The 19,642-nt window shown below is 41.2% G+C and overlaps 2 protein-coding genes across 5 annotated transcripts in view; both read left to right on the top strand.

Annotated features, from left to right (window-relative positions):
- GUCY2C (guanylate cyclase 2C) overlaps window positions 1–12,512 on the top strand; it is a 43,023-nt gene extending 30,511 nt beyond the window's left edge. For 2 of the 3 annotated variants that reach the window (XM_054211338.1, XM_054211352.1), the window contains 9 exons: window positions 3,129–3,217; window positions 3,930–4,021; window positions 5,648–5,806; window positions 7,202–7,394; window positions 7,540–7,714; window positions 8,678–8,776; window positions 9,632–9,726; window positions 10,350–10,426; window positions 12,000–12,512. In XM_054211338.1, coding sequence (XP_054067313.1) covers window positions 3,129–3,217; window positions 3,930–4,021; window positions 5,648–5,806; window positions 7,202–7,394; window positions 7,540–7,714; window positions 8,678–8,776; window positions 9,632–9,726; window positions 10,350–10,426; window positions 12,000–12,174 — 1,154 coding nt within the window. In that variant the 3' untranslated portion in view covers window positions 12,175–12,512. Of the gene's footprint in view, window positions 1–3,128; window positions 3,218–3,929; window positions 4,022–5,647; window positions 5,807–7,201; window positions 7,395–7,539; window positions 8,589–8,677; window positions 8,777–9,631; window positions 9,727–10,349; window positions 10,427–11,999 lie in introns of those variants that run through there. The other variant, XR_008468002.1, reaches the window with a different exon arrangement.
- A 3,269-nt stretch (window positions 12,513–15,781) lies between these two features.
- PLBD1 (phospholipase B domain containing 1) overlaps window positions 15,782–19,642 on the top strand; it is a 41,987-nt gene continuing 38,126 nt past the window's right edge. The window contains exon 1 of one of the 2 annotated variants that reach the window (XM_054199242.1): window positions 15,782–16,040. In XM_054199242.1, coding sequence (XP_054055217.1) covers window positions 15,968–16,040 — 73 coding nt within the window. In that variant the 5' untranslated portion in view covers window positions 15,782–15,967. The remainder of the gene's footprint in view (window positions 16,041–19,642) is intronic. The other variant, XM_054199233.1, reaches the window with a different exon arrangement.

A 19,642-nucleotide genomic window follows, 5' to 3' on the forward strand; every position in this document is an offset into this window, starting at 1 on the left:
GCATTTTGTGACATTGTTTTTGACTGGCTAACAGCCCAGTCAGTCCCAGTTCCCGGAATGCAGGCATTATTATATATTAGAACTGACATAAAAGCATGTGTGGGTTTGGGATTTTCCTAGTGACAGTTACCAACAACAAGTATAGACATTGCCTTTACCTCTGAGTCATTCTGATAGATCCGCCTCACATTTGTTAAAACATCTAGAGCAGTAGCTGGACAGCCTAATAGCTCTTTTCCTGAGTTATATTTGAGAACAACTTTTGGGGCATGTTCATCATCCTACATTATTGCAAATCTACGTTCATACTTGGGAAAACATAGTATTTCACATCACCAACTTTTTAATATAAATGTAGGCCTAAAAGAGATTAGAAATTCCTGTTTCCCTTCAAGCAAACTCGTCAGGACTCCATGCTTAAGATAAGGTAGAGAAAATAAAAGTCTTCCTATTCCTTGTTCTTGGGAAGAGGCAGGCACCATTCTCATGAATGCAAGGATTTTACAAATATCGCCAAAATAGATGGCGAAAGGAAAGAGCCATGATCTTTCTTCCTCATTTTGACTTGCAAAGCAAATCCATAGCAAACTACATTATTTTAACTGCTTGTTCAGCAGTTACGGTCTTTCTGTGTTATGTTAATGGTTTTTAAGTTAGCCTCAGACACAGTGTTTCTGGGCTCTTCTAACATGTGGTGGCATCCTCACTCCTCTGTGTTTGACCCTGGCTGTCAGAGTCACAATCTGGTTCCTTGTTTTAACTTTGACCTGTTTCTTAATACTGCATTTTGTCATTTTAGAAAGATTGTCCCTTTCAAATAGCATTAGGTTAATCCATCCAACTGAAAGAATTTTTAGCACCTCTAGGTGTGGTTGCTGGAGATGGTCACACGTATCAGCATGTTTAGTAAGACAGCAATAAATTTACTGGGCCTGAAGCCTGTTTGGTAAGTCTGAATTCAGTGTAACTTAAAAAAAAATCTGCTGTGTACACTTCAGCTGAAATTTTAAGTTTTCCATTCAGTGAGGAGATTGTTTTCTGCCCGAAGTTTTTTCCTTAAAAGTATTAGTAGATGTCTGCGATATATATTGCTGATTTAATGGCTTCTGGTATTATTATCCTTGATTTTTGATTATGCAATTTCAGTAAATGTGTTCAGCCTAGTTTCAACAGTTCATCAAATTTCATGTAATAGAAAGGAATGAGTGTTATTATATATTGCTGAAGTGGCTCCTCATTTAAAAGTCTGGATTCATTCATTAGCCAAGATGAGGCAGCAAGAGGCTAGACCATACCTACTCAAACACCTTTGAATTTTGTTTGTGGCATCATCTAACTTTGGAAGAGAGTATCTCAAACTTGGGTCGACCATTAATTTACAAATATCTAAGATAAAAAGAGGGAAAAGAATACCAAATTAGAGCCAATGGTAATGGGCAAAGAAATGTCCCTGTTGCATGTTAGATTCATTTGGTTTTTATGTCTGCAGGAAGTCTTTCAATGGCTAGGTTATCAGAAGTTAATCTTTGGAAGTTAGAAGACATAATATTGATATTTCAGGACAAGTGATATAACTGCTTCTCCAGGACTTCAGTGGCAGCAGCAAGGACTGTGGACAGATTTTTAAAAGTTGTTTAAAAAGCCCTGTATCTAGCCTCCATCCACCAACTTAGGAAAATTAAACTCAACTTTCAGGTACTCTGTGAGCCAGTTTTCTCAACCTGCAAATATGTGTATCAATCAATGTAACATACAATAATATTGCTACTAATGAGAGAAGAGAAGTCCCACAAAGACGATGGGCATACAGAACTGGATTTCTAATGTATAGAAGTAACTAGATCATAGTCTCTCACTCTCTTCACTGACTTCTCTGTGAGACAGCTCTTAAGCCAGCTGGTTGCTCCACTCTTCCGCAGAAACACCTCATTCCCTGTTCAAGACTATGACGTCTTGCCATGTACCAATGCTCAATTCAAGCTGCCTCCTTGTTCCACTACTTTCTGCCACTGGCTAATTGCAGTGTTGCTAACAGTTGCTGTTACTTCCTCTCTCAGGGGCGTGCACAGCGTGGAAATCCAACACATTCCTCTTGCATACATAAGACTCGCACAGATTCTTCTGTCTCTCAGCCCACAGAATACTTCTTAGGAGTCTCTCCACTCCATAGCATTTGGGAGACTCAAGTCTCCTGCTCCTTCTCTAGTCTGTAATTTCTGTACCACAAAGCTGGAAGCTACTGCATCTTTTTAGGGTGATCATGCACACTGGACATGCTTAGCCATCCCCAGCTGCTCTAGGCTTGCACATACCATCACGATTACAAACCTTCCTCATCTCACTATATGCTTCCTTCACTAAAATTGTCTCCCAAATATAATCAGACATTATTAATAAATGTGTTTCATGCTTGTTCATGGATCCCTTACGGTTTCTCTTTCTCTCACTTCAGAGGTTAAAAAGTGCTTCTCGTTTTTAACTGTCTCCCTCTGGAACTCTTGAGGTCTGGAGGAGAAGGACAAAGAAAGATATTTTTGCTTTAGCTCTCACTTAACTGTGCTTAAATTGAGATGTGCAAATGCAGCCTGCATTCTGATATGTTCAGAATCCAAATGACTTTCATAGAACTGATTTTATGAATAAGAGTACAAATGAGTTAACAAATGCGATGTTTTTAAACCATATACATTGATAGCCTAGTTTTAAGGAAGCCGAGCATCTGCAGGATCATTTGAACTGCTCTGATGAGAGCTGTATGTCTCCACCCTTTTGATCAAGTTGCAATGAGCTTTTCACATTGTTTTTTACTATAGCTATACTTCATGCTGCGAGGCACACTAATAATGCCTAACGTTCATTTGGGAAGATGCCATAACCATGTCTACCGTGACCAATAAATACTCATGTCCATTCCTATTCTTTTTGCTTTCAGGGGCTTTCAAGCCCGCCTATTTTGATCTCGTGCCATATATTTAGAAAAGCTCCAAAGTTAAATGCACATAAAAATGAGAGAACTGTTTTCAAGGCTTCTGTTTGTACAGTAATTTGTAAGATAGGACGCTATCCACAAGGAATGTCCTTATGTGTTTTTTTTTTGTTTAAAACTTTGCATCTCTTTCCTGTGTTAGAGAAACTTTACAGAGTGGAGAGTGGCAAAGGAGTGAAGCCCTTCCGACCAGACTTGTCCTTGGAAACAGTGGGAGAAAGAGACATGGAAGTAAGCTAATAATTAACTAAGCCATTTTCTGGGTGAAGGGTGGTGGAAGTCCTGGCCAAACTAGAGCTCATGACCATAGGAGGATGAAAGCTATGCACAATTTATGCCAAATGCCCTAACCTCATGGGAAAAAACGGTATTCTATAGTTGTTACCAGTGAAATGAAATATTACTCATCAGAATGATTTCACTGGAAAGAAATGGACGCTTATATGGTGCTACTCTTCTGACCTATTTTAAATATCTTTAAGATGGGACGAATCACGTCTCAAATACACTTCTCTCCACTGATTATAGCCCCTAAGGCTTCTTGCTCGGGTGAAAATGCCTGTATTGTAGACATCCACATATTCAGCAATGAACCCCATTCTTTTTGCCTGAATCACCAGTTGCAGAAAAATTCCAAACTCAGGATATTGGAAATATAATTACCACAGCATTTACCTCCATGTCAATAACTGGATCCATTTACTTGTCTTTCATTTATGTATTGCAAATTCAAGTTAAGATCATGTCACTAGTCACCACAGAGTTAAATTTAAGATGCCTGCAATGAGTGTCCTAACCATAGATTCAAAACAGTTAGTCACACATTTTAATATGTTGTCGGTCAAGAGTAACTGGAAATTCCCTAATGAACTAGTGCTGCTTAGCACCATTATGCTCCTGTATCCATTACTCAGGTGGACTTTCCTTAAATTTTTGTTTGAAGGTGTATACACTAGTGAAGAGCTGCTGGGAGGAAGATCCAGAGAAAAGGCCTGACTTTAAGAAAATTGAGAGTACTCTGGCTAAAATATTCAGGTGAGCAGCAGGGACTCCGTTTCTTATGAAGAAACTCTTAAGTTTGGAGTCAAACTCCTCCTAAGTGTTAGAAAGCTCATATTTTTTAAGTACGTAAGCTGATGTGATTATGATTCAGTCAGTGGAAAAAATATGCATCTTCACTTAGATCCTCTTTTATTCTGTGGAAGAAACGTAGGTGAGCACGTGCGTACGTATACGTACATGTGTGTACATGAGCATCTATGCGTGTATTAGCTTAGCGAGGGTAAGATGATCACCATACCTCAAATTGGTACATTGTGAAAGTAGCGAGCTGGATAATTAGAGATTTAAAACATTCACCCCCTGCCTCTAGTCAAAAGTTGGGTAGTGACTCATGTCGTCTAAGTTTCGGGAAATGACTGCACATAAATGTTTGGCGAATGATTAGAAAGTTTGGACCAGCTGGGTTGTGCCATAAATGAGTTTGGATGGTCCCAAATTAAGCTGACTACAAGTGTTGGGTTATAACTCAGCAGAAGTATTAATTACAGGGTTTTGTTGGTATAAAGTTGTGGGAAAATAAGGGCCATAGCCAAATAAACCCTGTTGGCTTATACAGGCCCTTCACCTGGCCAATGCTACATTGTTCCTACAGAGTTTGATCTGAATTAATTATTTTGATGTCTGAACAGTGAGCTTTTAATGAATTCTCTTGGGAAATTGACCCTCAGTTTTTAAAGCTCTCCTCATCAACAAACCCCAACAGTACTCACATCATTTTACACTTGACATGGGCAGAAGGACAACTGCACTATGCATAACTGAATGTATCAACCGAATAATCTTACTGCAGCTGAATGGAAGGATGTCCTGGTTCAGCTCTTAAGCCTCTATCCTACAAAAGCAAAGAGGTTGCCTCTTGCCACATGCAACACGGTGTTCTCCTCATGGGGAGTCTAAGATGGTGCATCCCTGACATAAAGATTTGTTTCAAGTAAGAGTGGTTTTAAAGTTCACTTCGGTACAATACTAATCTGACTCTTCAGTCAGCCTGGCCCCATCTACTTTCAGACTGCTCTGGCGAGTGCAGGCTGCCCGGACAAACAGGGGTTCTGAGTGGCTCATGATAACCATACTTCTGCTTCCAGGAGTTAGTAGGCTGGAGTCTGTAGGATCTTGTGAGCAAAACTAGCCCAGGGACTGCAAATCGTTCATTGAATTGTTCTGTCTTCTACACAGGCAGCCCCAACTTGTCTTATCTTTCTGTCTGAAGTCCCCACCTAAACATTATATGCAATTTTCTACCAACTATCTTTAGCTTCCTCTCAGGATTTGAGCTTGTCAGTTACTTTTTACAAATGAATGTGGATTACCCAAGGTAACCTGGAGTTGACAATATTAACAAGGCTAGGTGATTTAAGGGTACTTTAAGAATTACCAGCTCCAAGTGACAAGCCTGGATCACAGACTTGCAATTCATCCACATAAGCCCTCCAAGCAAGAAAAAGAATGATGCACTCAAGGTGCTTTGCATTCTAACTACATGGAAGTCAAACACTGTAGAAGTTTTCTGTTGCTCCTTTTTTGCCTGCTTTTTGTCTCTCTCAACGATGTGCTTCCATCAGCCTTTCTTCTTGTCTCGTGTATTTCTGTTATTCACAGTAACTACCATGGCCAGACCAATGAAAGCTACATGGATACCCTGATCCGGCGTCTACAGCTATATTCCCGGAACCTGGAGCACCTGGTGGAGGAAAGGACAGAGCTATACAAAGCAGAGCGAGACAGAGCAGACAGGCTTAATTTCATGTTACTTCCAAGGTAACTGGCCAGGAGGGTTTTCATGGACATGCTATTTACGTTTATCATCTGATTCTTGGAGAGTGGGAATTGGGATTAACATTAATCTTCTATTTCCTTCCCCTGTAACTGTATCCTGCTAGAGAGGAAAGAAGAAGAAACTGTCAATGAGGTCTCCACCCTATGGTGGAGTTTCATGCCAAGATGGTACTGGGACCCATTATTTTCCTCAGCTTCTCTTCATGCACAGGATCCCCCTTTCCAGCACAAACTTCTTTTCATTGCCTTCCTGAGAACACACAGGTCTACAGCGATCCCACATCACAGAGCTCTGTTCTGCTCCAGCACTTTGCTAGGCAGGAGTGTCTCTAGCTGCAGAGCACAAGTGCAGTCCAACTTTTGACTGGGGTTTAGCAATGCAAGAGAGAAGCTGAGGTGGTCTGGACCATACTGGGCCAGACTGAGCTAGACGGGTGCTTCAGAGTATGGTATAGGACAAGTATTATTGACATTGTAATTTTGGTAATACCAATAACTTTGGTATTGCATACATTTGGGATAGTAAAACTATCCTGGTATGTCACTACTATTTTCCAAGGTATTTAAATAGTCAGGGTATTGATTTTATGACTCATCATAACAAAAAATGTGTCTGTTCAATCCAGTTTTGGTGAAAATTTGAAATTATCTGGCTGTGTAGACCACGTGACAAGGAATCTATGTTTTCTTCCACTCTTTGTTGTTCCTACCACTCTATTATTGTCTTATTGTAGACGTAACACAGCACTGTGCAACACCTATAATTTTCTGGGTCTCTTTCAGTTATTCTTTTTTAATATATCTACCAGGAACAGATATTTTTCTGGATTTAGAAATGCAAGAAAATGAAGGTCCCTCTGAATAGATGTTGACTGTCATGGTATTGAATTTTTGTTCCATAAAATTATCAGGCTATGACATCTCATCTGAAATCAGGATGAGGTGATGTAATTATCAGGATGAAAATAATCCTGCGCTGGGGAAACTGAAAAACTTGTCTGTTCTTACTTATTGTGTGGGTAGAATGTAGGTCTACATGTCAGAAGTTTCAGAATTTCAGTTTTAAATTTGACTCAATATCTCTATTTCTGACCTTACCCAAGAAACTCAGTTTCCTGTGCCTCAGTTTCCTCATGGCTATTAACACACTTGCATTTTGTAAGGCTGTAGTGCATTAATTAACATTACTAAGTGCTTTGAGGTCCCTGGCTAAAAGGCATTATGAGCATCTAAAATGCGATTACAGCGGCAGTTTTCAGCAAAATATCTGATGTTTCCTACACAGAAAGCAATTATGTGGTTGGGTTGCATGAAAAAATACCTTTAATATTAAACACAGACTACTCATCTGTTTTCCTGCCTTCTCTGTTTCCACAGGCCAGTAGTAAAATCTTTGAAGGAGACTGGCCTGGTAGAGCCAGAGCTATTTGAAGAAGTCACTATCTACTTCAGTGACATTGTTGGCTTCACCACACTGTGCAAATACAGCACCCCTATGGAGGTGGTAGATATGCTGAATGATATCTACAAGAACTTTGACCACATTCTTGACCATCACGATGTTTACAAGGTGATTAGCTCTGCAGTTTTGCTCAGTTAACAACCAAGGGACACACAAATTTGGAATTTGCCTTCTAAGCAAAGACAAAAGAGAGAAAACCAGGTCAAGATTACCTCATGTCTGCAGGTAGCGAGTTCTAATTTTGTTTCCACAGGTGGAGACGATTGGTGATGCTTACATGGTGGTGAGTGGTTTACCAAAGAGGAATGGCAACCGGCATGCTGTAGACATCTCCATGATGGCTCTGGACATCCTCAGCTTCATGGGATCTTTTGAACTGAGACATCTGCCGGGTCTGCCTGTTTGGATTCGCATTGGAATTCACTCCGGTACACAGCAATGCTACATCAACAATGACAATGTTGTTGCCTTGTTTTTGAACAGAATAGATATTCATAGAAGATCTGGTAGTACATCATATGCAACTGCTCTCCTCATGAAGAACCAGGTTGAAAACAATGTACCTGGAGGAAGAGCAACAGAAGTAAATAAGCCACTGGTTTGCTCCCCCATGGTGAAATAGCTCATACCCATTCATTCATAGCTTAAGTCAGTAGCTAGAAAGAGAACTGCCATTGTTCCTGTTATGATTAATCCAGTTGTATCAAATAAGCCTTTACAGACTGCTCCTTCCTGACCAAAGTGGAGATCAGCCATGGCCAGATATGCTTCCCTAGCCACAAAATGCAGGCCTGTATTTTATGCTTTTGGAGGCAAAAGTTCTGAAAAGCCTACGTGGGAATTCATGTTTTAATTAATCCATAAAAATAATTTTTCTCAAGGAGGAACTGCAGATAGCTCAAGTAGATAGCTCCCAAGTACTTTGGGAAATTTTATCTTTTCATTTTTGTTTGTTTCAACAACCAGCTGAACACCAGCTGCCAGGGGAGGAACATATCGGTGAAAGCAACTGAGGCACTGGGAAACCCTTTGAGGTACCACTATGCACCCCTCCATAATGAAGCTTATTTTCTTTCCTCTTGCTTCCAAAACTGACAGACTGTAACTGTAGGCTTTTTTCTGCACAAAAAGTGTGTTTAAATACAATTAACACTGTGCGGCCATGTCCTTTTTATGCTTTTATTGGATTATGCAACATGAACAGAGCTAGGCTTGGTTTGGAGTGGAAGGGGAGACCACCAGATACTTTGGGAAGTGAGGTACAGAGTATTGTCATTGGTGAGGAATGCAGAGCTCCAGCAGGTACTGCACTGCTCTGCAACAGCGAGACACTTTCCAAACAAATAGTGTCTTGATCCAGCTTTTTTGCATTCTCTGCATCCCCTTTCTAGGTCCGTGTGCGGCTGGTGTGGTTGGAATAAAAATGCCTCGTTACTGTTTGTTTGGAGATACAGTGAACACAGCTTCGCGGATGGAATCCACAGGCTTGCGTAAGGATTTAATTTTAGCTGTCAGTGTAACAGGACCAAAGGCTATTGCTTAGTTTGTGATTGAAGTGTCTGTTTTCAGCTGAAAACAACTTATTATCAGCTTGCAAAAAGCTTTAAAGATTAAGAAGCCCTATTTGATCCAATAACCAATTGTTTCACTGTCCCACTGGGCAATGAAGAATTGTTTGTTGTTCATGCTTCAGTGCTGGTAACGGGGAGTACACAGGCTGGTTCGCTGGCTGAGTTCCTGTGGAAGATGTGATACTTATGTGTCTGGGATTTAATTTTACTCTATGAATGGTAGAGTTTAGTTTGACCTAGAATTGCATTACAGCTCTGTTGTGTAAATATGCTGACTGTGTATTTTAAGTTGAAGCAATTATGTCTTAAATTACACCATTAGGGAACTGTGCCAAGAGCCAGTTTGTCTTCCTTCTGTGCAGTGTCTTCACATGACTATTCTCTGTGTAGGACACTCCCAATTATTCTTTTCCCTTTTGGCATCTAAATACTACAGATACCACGGTCACCTGTATTTCAGTGTGAGTGGAAATGGCTGTATTCCTTCCTAGATACAGTGGATATAGTGGAATTCCACTGTATCTAGGAATTCCTTCCTAGATACAGTGGAAATAATCAATGGCTGTATTCCTTCCTAGATACAATGCTACGTAGCGGAGTCAGATTTTTCATACAGTGGTGTAATTGATTCTCATTTAATTTGACTCTCAGAATTTATGTTGATAGTAATTGGAATTGGAGGGCGTTCTGCTATGGCACCAATTTTCACATATACTTACTATGATTATGGGGTACATTTCCAGACTGAGCTTTTGTTGTGTCTTTATTTTTTAGCTTTAAGGATTCATGTAAATGGTTCCACTATTAACATCCTGAAAAGAACAGACTGCCGATTCCAGTATGAAGTGAGAGGAGAAACGTACTTGAAGGTAACCTTTACATGCAAGAACACAGAGAAGAGGAATAGTGTAAAAGTATCATATAGCTGAGAGTACCCTGGGGAACAAAGTTTACAGATCAATTGGTATCACAGTCTCTAGTGGTTGAAGACACTTCTATAAAGACAAGGCAGGCAATTAAGAGCTCCCTAAGTCACAAATTAAAGCAACATAAAGATGTGGAGAATAAATGGAACCTACCATTGCTAACAGAAAATTGTGGAGTGAATTAATCAGATGGAAAAGAAGCTGAATCTATTGTTAATTTTCTCATGGTGCGATATCTGTCTGTCTGTCTACCAATGCATTTATTTCAGTCTGTTACAGTTGGCAGATGCCTGTACTTGGGAGCTGTCGGCAGGCAGCACGTCTCACCTCTCCCATGGCGTCTGTTTCAGGTCATGGAACAAGGGAATGAGTGTGCAGCTGCATCTCCCCCATTATTCTTCTTCTCACATCTGATGTTTAATCCTTTCTTGTGAGCAACAGTTACCGAAAATAAGCAAAGGCAAACACGGCAATGTGCAATACAGCATTATTTATGTAAATTAACTACAGGAAATTGCACTCTAATCCCTAAATTGTGCTTTCTCTTCTTTGTCATACATATTTAGGGTAGAGGAACAGAGATTACCTACTGGTTGATGGGTACTGAGGACAAGAAATACAATCTCCCAACACCTCCTTCTGTGTAAGATGGTCTTTATATGTGAAAAGGGAAGAGAAATTCCCAGTCTTTGTGCTTTAGCCTTCACTATTCCTCCCTGACACTTGTGGTTTTTTTATACCACTCAACTTGCCTTCAGTAGTTAGAGGCTTAACAGCGTATGTGTATATAAACATATGTAAATATTCATGACATGGGATTATACATATGATGAAGGTTATTTGTATATATAAGCGCTAAGCAGGTTCATTTCCTTGGAAAGGGAATAAGACTTACAGCACAAGTTGCTGATGTGATAAATGCAAGAGATGGACAGAAAAATGAAAAACATTCATATTCCCAAAACTTTAGTCCTAATGGCACCTGTGTGTGACAGTACAGTGAGAGGATAACTGCAACTGAAGGTGCAGCTCTCTGTAGTACCATGTTATGCCTGTAAGCTCTTGTGGCGGAATTTGTAGGAGGAATGAAACTTGAGGATTTTGAGCAGTACTCTGCAGAACAGGCAGACAAAGTTACTGTAATATTGCGCAGGCATAAAGTCTTTAAAAATGGAACAAAAGCTTACTTTCTAATACATAAGAGATAAGTTATCAAGAAAAAAGTATGAGGTTGATGTCCTGGAACTGAGCTATCATTTTGCATCAGTACTGAATACAATATAGTAATAGTGGAAGTATAGCTTTTGAGAAACCATGCAAAATTGAAGCCAGGATAAATGTCTGCATTCATTTCATGTGTATTTTGCATACTACTGCATTGACTACTGCATTATTTCCTGCAAAATCACTACATGTGTAAGTTCGTCACTTTCTGCTCTGAACTCCTGTGTACAGTCACTCTTCTACTAAGTGGGAATTTGCTGCCATCTGCTTTGAAATGACAGTGTTTCAGTACAACTTGAAGCAATTACATAAAGTACAGTTGTTTGTCTCTGGGCTGAGCAGGAAATTACTCTTTTGTAAACTCAGAACTCCTTTTTTTGAATTAATATGATCAATTGAGACTACCAGAATTATCGAACTGGCAATTCTATTCAACTCTTCAAAGTACCTCTTGAGCTGGATTACTGTGTCCAGTGATGCATTTGGTTTTGCTTCCTTATATAGGCTGTGACTGATAAAATTGCCCCTTAAAATTCTCGTGTGTGGGGTACTCCAGCAGAAAGCAGACAGACTGCAGAAATTTATGAAAAGGTAGCAACTCTGTTACTGAAGGCCACCTGAAGTTGAATAGTGGAAGTGCTGGCACCAGTATGGCGTTGAGAGCTAGAATCTACTTTGATTTGGAGTTAATCTAATTCATGTCCTCCTTTTGATGCAAACGATGCTGAAATTTTTTAAGGTCAATAATGACACAGCTACAGACCTCCTGTGCAGAGACAGTGAGCCACACTATCTGAAAAAAATCACATGTAAATCCTGAATTCTATTCCCAAATCCAGAAGCTGAATTTGGTTCTGCCCACACTTTCTATCAGTAGTGTGTGAATGTCATGAAGACAAATGTTGGACAGAAATGTTTAAAAACCACTGGGGATCTGGGGATCACTGAAAACACGTGAATCACTGAATTTTTTTCCATTCTGTCACTTTCAGGGAGAATCAGCAGCGGTTACATGATGACTTAGCAGAGATGATAACAAATACTCTTCAGAAAAGGGAAAGCGAAGGGTTTAAGACACGGGAGCTTTCACGGGTAGCTAGCTACCGATCAGGTACCCTGGAATACCTGCAACTGGCCAGCACAGAGAAATCTGTCACATATCTTTAAAACTGGATGTCTAGCGTGACTGAAAAAGCTGCAGCAACTCTCTGGAGTACTTCATGTGAAGGTTGGAGGCTTATACTCTCAGCTAGAGGAGAAAGAAAATACCTTTTCAAGCATCCTTTCTACCATCCGACCTGCTATCAGTAAATCAAACCTCTCTTCACTGTAATGTCGAAATTGTCGGATGACTTCAGTCGGACACGTGCAGCCTGATTTGAGGTAAATGAAAATATCTGCACTTGGTCTGGAAAAACAGGAGGTTTTTGGGTTTGGTTTGTTTTTTAAATGTGATAGCCTGTTCAATAATCCAATTCTGAAAATATTCACAGCAAAGCCTTAATTTTTCCTGATTTTAAAATGTTGTGTTTAATTTGTAATTTTTATTTGAAGAAAGATTTGCTATAATATATTTGAAAATAACATTAAAGATATCATATGTAAATCCTGGATATCTTGCCATTTTGCTTCTTCTGTTGTTTTCCCCTGTGTCTCACATGTTTTGTTTAATCAGGTTGAGTTTGTTCAAGAGAAAACACTTTTGTTATTTACGTTGGGAGATTACTCCAGAAGTTGTATGGTTTCTAAAGCTTATCTGAATCTCTTGGGGCTGCAAAATGAAACTGGAAATCTTGCAAAAACAGACACTTTCATATCTTTTCTCCACTTCTGCTTCTGTTCCCAAACCAGAAGTGCAACAGAAATGAAGGAAACAAACTTATCTAAATTTCTTAAACCTCAGAAACTTTCAATTCAACTTTTGGATGAAGTTACACAACGAGGCAGAACTCAGGTTATACTGAAATGACTTGCTCACTAACTGACACCATGACATTTATAAACAGCTTTAAAAAGCAACCAAAGCACAGGTGATACACGTAAAAGAATATCAGCATTCACACACAGAAATAACAACGAGTGAGTGAAATTTTTGCAAAGGCCTCTTGTACATTGGTGGCTTTCCAAGGAGAGCTACTTCTTTCACCATTGTTAGATATCGGTCAGTATTCAAACCATAAAACTTGGTGCAAAATCATTCTTTTATTGTTTTGAACAGCATTTTTGTCCAAGTAAACAACCAAAAAATGTTAAAAAGGGCAAGCCAGTTACCTATGTTTTTTTTTTATCAATCTAACCTGGCTTTGTAAGAACACACACACACAAAGAACAACCTAGGTGTAAACAGACAGACCTCAAGTGCAAAGATTCCTGGAAAAATTAAATCAAGAGGTGCTGTAGGCCTTCTACTCTTGCCTAATGAATGCAAATTCCTACACCCAGGACCACAAGATAGACAGAAATAGCAGATAGCACGTAACCAATAGCCACAGCTTTCAGGTTGTGCGTAACCAATCTTAAATTTGGGCTGACACTAATACCATACCATTACTTCTTCGGACTGTGTCCTAATGGAAGTGTTCATCAGGATAAGGATAGAAAAATATGTCTGGTATTCTAAAACTGGTATGTATTAAAAAGACTACCAGTAGAGTAAAAAAGTATAAAGTCTGCTGTTTCTTTCCCTGTGGTGCCAATCAACAAGCTTCGTCTCTATGTCTGCATTCTTGGGTGCGACTGCTGTGCTTTTTGGCACCATCGGACTGTTCTGGTTGCTGTATCTGATACGCTCAGCAAGCGCAGCTGTAATGCAGTGTCAAGCGTTGGACTCCTCAGGCCTGAAGAAACCCACTACAACTACTATCTTAAGCAGAGTTGCTCTGATCTTTGAAGTGTCCTAACTCTATTTTTAAATAGGAATTTTATGGGTTCCATTCTTGACACCTCTGAGATGCAAATTATTTTAGAGCGAATGTCTGCTGACACTGATTGAGACAATTAATTTAGTTTTCAGTAGACCTTCTCATTCCTGCATTCTTCAGATTATAAATTTCATATAATTCTTTGAAGATGAATAGTTACCTTAGCAATGAGTCGATGGACCCATTTTCTGGTAGGTTTGTTTTCTACATGGTTCTGTCCCTGCACATATCTGTCACCCATACATCACAATAAAATAAATTTTGACTACACTTTTTCAAAATTTGCTCCTGGTTTCTGAATTGAATCTGTCTTAGATTCAATGTCTTACCATTGCATCTGGTTATCAAATGATAGATCAAAGAGCCCTCTGCCATCAGAAATCTGTCACTGAAGGTCCAGTCATACACATCTCCTGTTTTTTTTCTAAGCAGTGAAATGTTATATTAAAAACCTAGTGTGAGATATATTTTTTGTTCTCCGAGTGGAAAGGATTTTGGCTGCACCATCACCATTCATTTGAACTTAACTCACACCAAAAAAATTCTCTGAATCCCTGGGCTGGGAGCATGTGGAAGTGAATCTTTCCAAATGCACAAAAAAAGCTTTGTAGCTTTGATCATATTCAGACTCCCGCCTTGTCTCCATCTCATTTTTATCATGCATTCACACTCCCCTCCTGTTTCAGCATTGTATATTTGTGCTGTCTATCCCAGCATGTCCCTCCAATTCCTGGCCATGTCCATCACTTATGCACAGAGGATCTGATTTTGCATACTTTTTTTCCCCTATAGTAATCTAATATGGGGAGTTCTGTGGAAAATATAATTTTGTATTTTACATCACCAGCACAGTCAAACTGAGAGCAGCATGTGACAGAGCTGAATTTCTCATATGGAAAAACCTTTGGAAAATATTCCTCCAAAGCAAATGCAGCATCTATTCACGATTAGACATTTAAGAGTTGTTTTTCACTGGGGAGGCAAAAAAGAAAAGGTAACAGCACTGTGTTTTATCCTTATCTCTTAGTGAAAAGTAGTCCAGAATAAAACAGCGATGGGTATGGAAGGATCCCTGCAGCCAGCAGTAGTGTTATAGTGCTCTTACCCTGGGCTTGAGGCCAAGCCTTGCTATTTGGCCTGAACTGGTTGGCATGTGACCTCGTTATATGAGGCTATTACAGGCACCAGTATCAAATTTGAACTATCTTAAACAATTACTGAAACACAAAGTCCTAATAACGGCTGGTTTAGGACAGTGATAGAAAAGCCAACACTGATGGAAAAGGCAGCATCTCAAAATAATCTGAATCACAGCGGCAGGGGAAGACACCTTGGGAAGTTGTCCCTATCTGTAAACCCTAAGAAAAGGGCCATCCCTCAGCTTTTCTTCTGGGACACGCACAGTGGTTGTTCCACTCAACAGGGCCAAAAGCTGCTCTGATGTAAAATCTGCAGTTTGGTAAGACACCACCCAACTTCTCTTGCTTTACGGGGGCCTTTCCTGATAAACCTTCGCCCTTTTTGGTTCATCACCCTTCCTGGCAAGCCCTGCGGCCCAGCAAGTGCCAGCCTGGGGCTTCCCCCCTACTGCCTCATGACAGCATGGCGGCAAGGCCCGACCCCAGCCTGGAGCGAACCCCACATCGTGGCCAGGCCTTGGGGGGCTCCAAACAAGTGCCAGGGTCAAAAAAAGCTTCCAGGGCCCTGGGCTCGCCGCCCAGCTTGACTTCATGCCTTTCCCTGCCACCACGCCCTCATGCCGGGCTGTGAGGCGATGGGGCAGCCGCCTCGGGGCCTCTGCTGCGACGCTTCGGGTGCGAAGCTCCGTCGCCGCTGCCGGCCTCCCCCAGGGCACATCCCGGACCCGAGAAGGGTGAAGGCGGCCGGTGTGGGGCCGAGAGGGCCAGGCCCAGCACGGGGTGCCGGGGCGGGCGCCGGAGGAGGCGGGGGCAGCGGCGAGACCTGCCCTGAGCAAGGGAACTTTATTATAAAGTCCCGCCGCCTCCCGGTGCCCAGAGGAGGCGCGGGGGAGCAGCGGCATGGCTCGGCTCGGCGGCGGCGTGTGCTGCTGCTGGCTCGTCCTCCTGTGGGCGGCGGCGGGGGGCCGAGCAGGTGAGGGGAGCAGGGCGGCGGGAGGCCGGCCCTGAGGGGGCGGTGGGGGGTGTCTTCCCCCGGAGGGCGGGAAGGAAGGGAGTGAGACAGCGGGGCTGCCCCCAGCCCCGGGGGTGCCAGGCGACCGGGAGGGGTTGTCCCGCCGGCGGAGCCCGGCTCGGGGCTTTGCCGCGGCTCCGGAGAGGACAGCGCGTCTCGCCCGGGCCCGCCCCGGGGGATCTGCCGGGCTCCGCGCCTCCCCTTGGGCAGCAGCTCTTCGCTGCGCCTTCTCCCCGGCTGGCACCGGGGGGAAGGGAAAGGTCCCTCATGCCGCCGTGGAGGCGGCGAGGGGACTCGTCCCCCGGCAGCGCCGTGGCGCCGGTTAAGCCCCTCCAACCCCCGGTGGGACCCTTATGGCCGCGGTGGGTCCCGGCTGCCTCATGGGCTTGGTCCCAGAGCAGCTCATGGCCCGCCGGCCCGGGCGGGCTCGGCCCTGGTGCTTCGTGGGTGTTAAGTGCTGTCACCTCATTCCTTCGTGCTTTAAAAACAGCTTTCCCCTTCCCGGAACGGGCGAGGGGAACCTAAGGATTTAACAGGTGGGAAGCTGCCTTGAGCGCCCAGCAGTGCTGGGTTTTAACGTAGTATGCGTGCATGGGAATAATTTAGGATGGATGCTTCGTTTTGGTGCTGTGGCCTTACAGCATGCTGCCACTTGGCATCTTTAGCAGAGTTTTAGTGCTAGTTTCTGGGTATAGGTCATCGCCTGTGTCATCGACTTGTACCTATGTATGATCTGATATCTTCTGAGTAGATAAACTTGCGTTGCTGTTAGAGTTAAGTGACTTCCCAATATCTGATTAACTTTTTGAACTTTTTCTCTCTGGTACAAACACCACTTCACGCTAATTTTGTGCTCACCGTTGGTTTTCATGGTATATTTGCATAACAAACTTTTTCTGGCAAAGTTGTAAGCCCCCCAATAGGGTAATTCAAGAAGTGAAACTTTTGTAACACTTTTGATCTTCCTCTGTTGACTGCTATAGTTTTATGTCTCTTGATTTTAGAGCTTTGTTCTTGTTGCAACTTCAGAGTCAGATTTGCGTGCAAGCAAAATTGGCCAAATGCCATAATGGCACATTTGGCGAGCTTCACGGTTTTCCATAGAATCTTGGCTTCCTGCTTAAAAATTGAATTTCTGCTTGGCATGTTTGAGAAACGTTGCACCTGTGGACACAATGTGGTAGCTAACTGTCTGCTAGAACAGACATGCCAGTGAGGTATGAACATAGGATTAGTTTCTTTTTTTTAATTTCAAAGTATGAAATGGCTTTACCAGCAACTGGAAGGATGGGGAAAGGAGTCACTAAAGGAGGGAATTTAAGAGGTGCTGAGCAAGTGTGGAGTATGTGAAGGTGAAGCTGCCTCTGGGGGATCACTAAAAGTTAGGGATGGACAGCAGCTGTTTAGAGCAGAATGTCCGTTAGTGAATTCTGGTTACCGTTTGTAGTGGTGTACAAATATACTAGGGTTGTTGGGGAGCAAATCTCAGCAGGAGAGTATCTTCCTCTTCTGCTGCTTTCAATGAATACTGAAGATCTTAACGGCTGGATTCAGTGCTTATCTTCTAGGAAATTCCTAGTTAATTTACTAATTGCCACAAAACAAGGAGAAATTAAGGTAACAGTTGTTTTAATGTCCAAAATATTATAAGCGTCTCATTTTGCCAACAGTCCTACCTCATCTTGGAGACCTACTTTTCAAACCTCACCCAAATTGGCAAAAGCTTTTAGTATTATATTAGCATGACTGAAGGAAGGGTCAACCAACCATGAATCATGCAGAGGGGAGTGAAAAGTAGTTTAGGGTATAAAGTAGTTTCAGCTAATACCTGGCTCATTCCTCACATCACAATTGAAGTACTGGTAGAAAACTACTAAGTAGCAAATAGAAATGCCTTTAGGCTATTTAATGGAGTAAACTTGGCCTTCAGCACTGTGAATGGTCTAGATTTTTTTAATTTTTTCTTTTAAATTGGTTCATTGTTCTTTAGCATTTTGAACACCTTGAAGATTCTTCACCATACTGTTTGGAAACTATTTCTAGAGAATGTTCTCTGTTAAAAATGACTTAAATTTAGGGACTAAGAGATTAGTGAAGCTACTTGTGAAATTATTATTTTTGTTACCTCTGTGGATGACCTACACTGGGGACCTGTAACTATTTTGGCAAGTTTTCTGCATCAGCTAAGCTTTACTAGTAAGTATCCTTGTGAGCATGAGAACCATACAAGAGTCAAACTCTTAATTTATAGCTCACATTTGAATATTGCATCTCTCTCATGTAAGCACAAATCAGGGGATTAGGCTTCAAAGAATGACAGGCTTGTTAGAGGCAAATTGAAAAATTACTTAGACCTGAAATGTATGAGGAAATAGGATGAATTAAGGCCGGTAGAACAGAAAACACAAATAGCTTATATCCAAGCAGAACAAGAAGGCATTTACTCCTTTAATTGGAAGTTACTGGGTTTCGTGTTAAGTTCTTGTGTGGTTTAAGCTAATCTCTAAAGAAGTCCTGAAGTACTTAACATTCATTTTGTAATGGATTCCAATCATAACTGTATGTAGAAATCTCAATTGTACTTTAGAGGTATACAACCTCTTTAAACAGTTAAAAGGATGGTTCTAAATTTTTTATTGGGGAAATAGGACAATGTCTATCAAATTACGAAATTGAACAGAGATGTCAAATGCTCCTTATTAAGGTTGACCTGAAATATTTAAATCCTATACTGTGCTAATATAATCTTTACTACTGAACATTAGCTGTAGGAGAGGGCATACTAAAACCAGGAGATGTGCAACTTTGTGCTAGGTTTTTTTGTGTTCCGAAGTTGTGCAAAACTAGTTCTCAGTGAAACAGTAAAGAAATAGTTTCCTTATTTAGTGGAAAGTGTATAGGTGGAATCTATTAAGTACATCTGAACACCTTTACAAAAAAAGGCTTCACCTGTGAAAAGCCATAGCTAAAAGTAAGCATGTAAAATAGAGATTAAAAATTAGTAGTTAAGGAAGCAAGTGGCTTTCCTTTTACTAGGAGATGCTCACAGTTGTTAACTTAATTTGGCTTGTTACATGCAACCTAACTGGTGCTTCGTTGCTTCTGAGTTAGTGTTTTTTTTCTCAGACCAAGGAAAAATATGAATATTGATTCTCACTCCCAAACCTTGTAGCTCTTTCATCTGCAAGGAAAAGGGAGTTGTGTTAATTTCTCTAGTTAGAAAGTCCAGTAGCCTGTCTAGATACACGTATGTTTTAAAAACAACTTATGGCTGGGAAAGCATAAGGAAAAGCAGCTGTTGCATATTGCCAAACAAATTTTACTGGTGTTCTTAAGACATGTCAGGTGTTATTTTTGTAGGTGTTCTTCATTTAGTAATTATTAGTGGCAGTTATCAAATAGTGTGTTTGTTGGATGGTTTTGGAACATTTCACTGTACTGCTCTTCATTTTTCTTCCTTATTTTTTCTCTGTCAATTCTGTTCTTTCATTACAAGTTACTGCTATTCTTTCATGTCCTCTTCAGCATCCGATTTCTTTTTTTTTTGTCTTGCCTCAGTCCTT

The sequence above is a fragment of the Rissa tridactyla genome, chromosome 1, assembly GCF_028500815.1.
Source record: "Rissa tridactyla isolate bRisTri1 chromosome 1, bRisTri1.patW.cur.20221130, whole genome shotgun sequence".
In the NCBI taxonomy this organism is placed as follows: domain Eukaryota; kingdom Metazoa; phylum Chordata; class Aves; order Charadriiformes; family Laridae; genus Rissa; species Rissa tridactyla.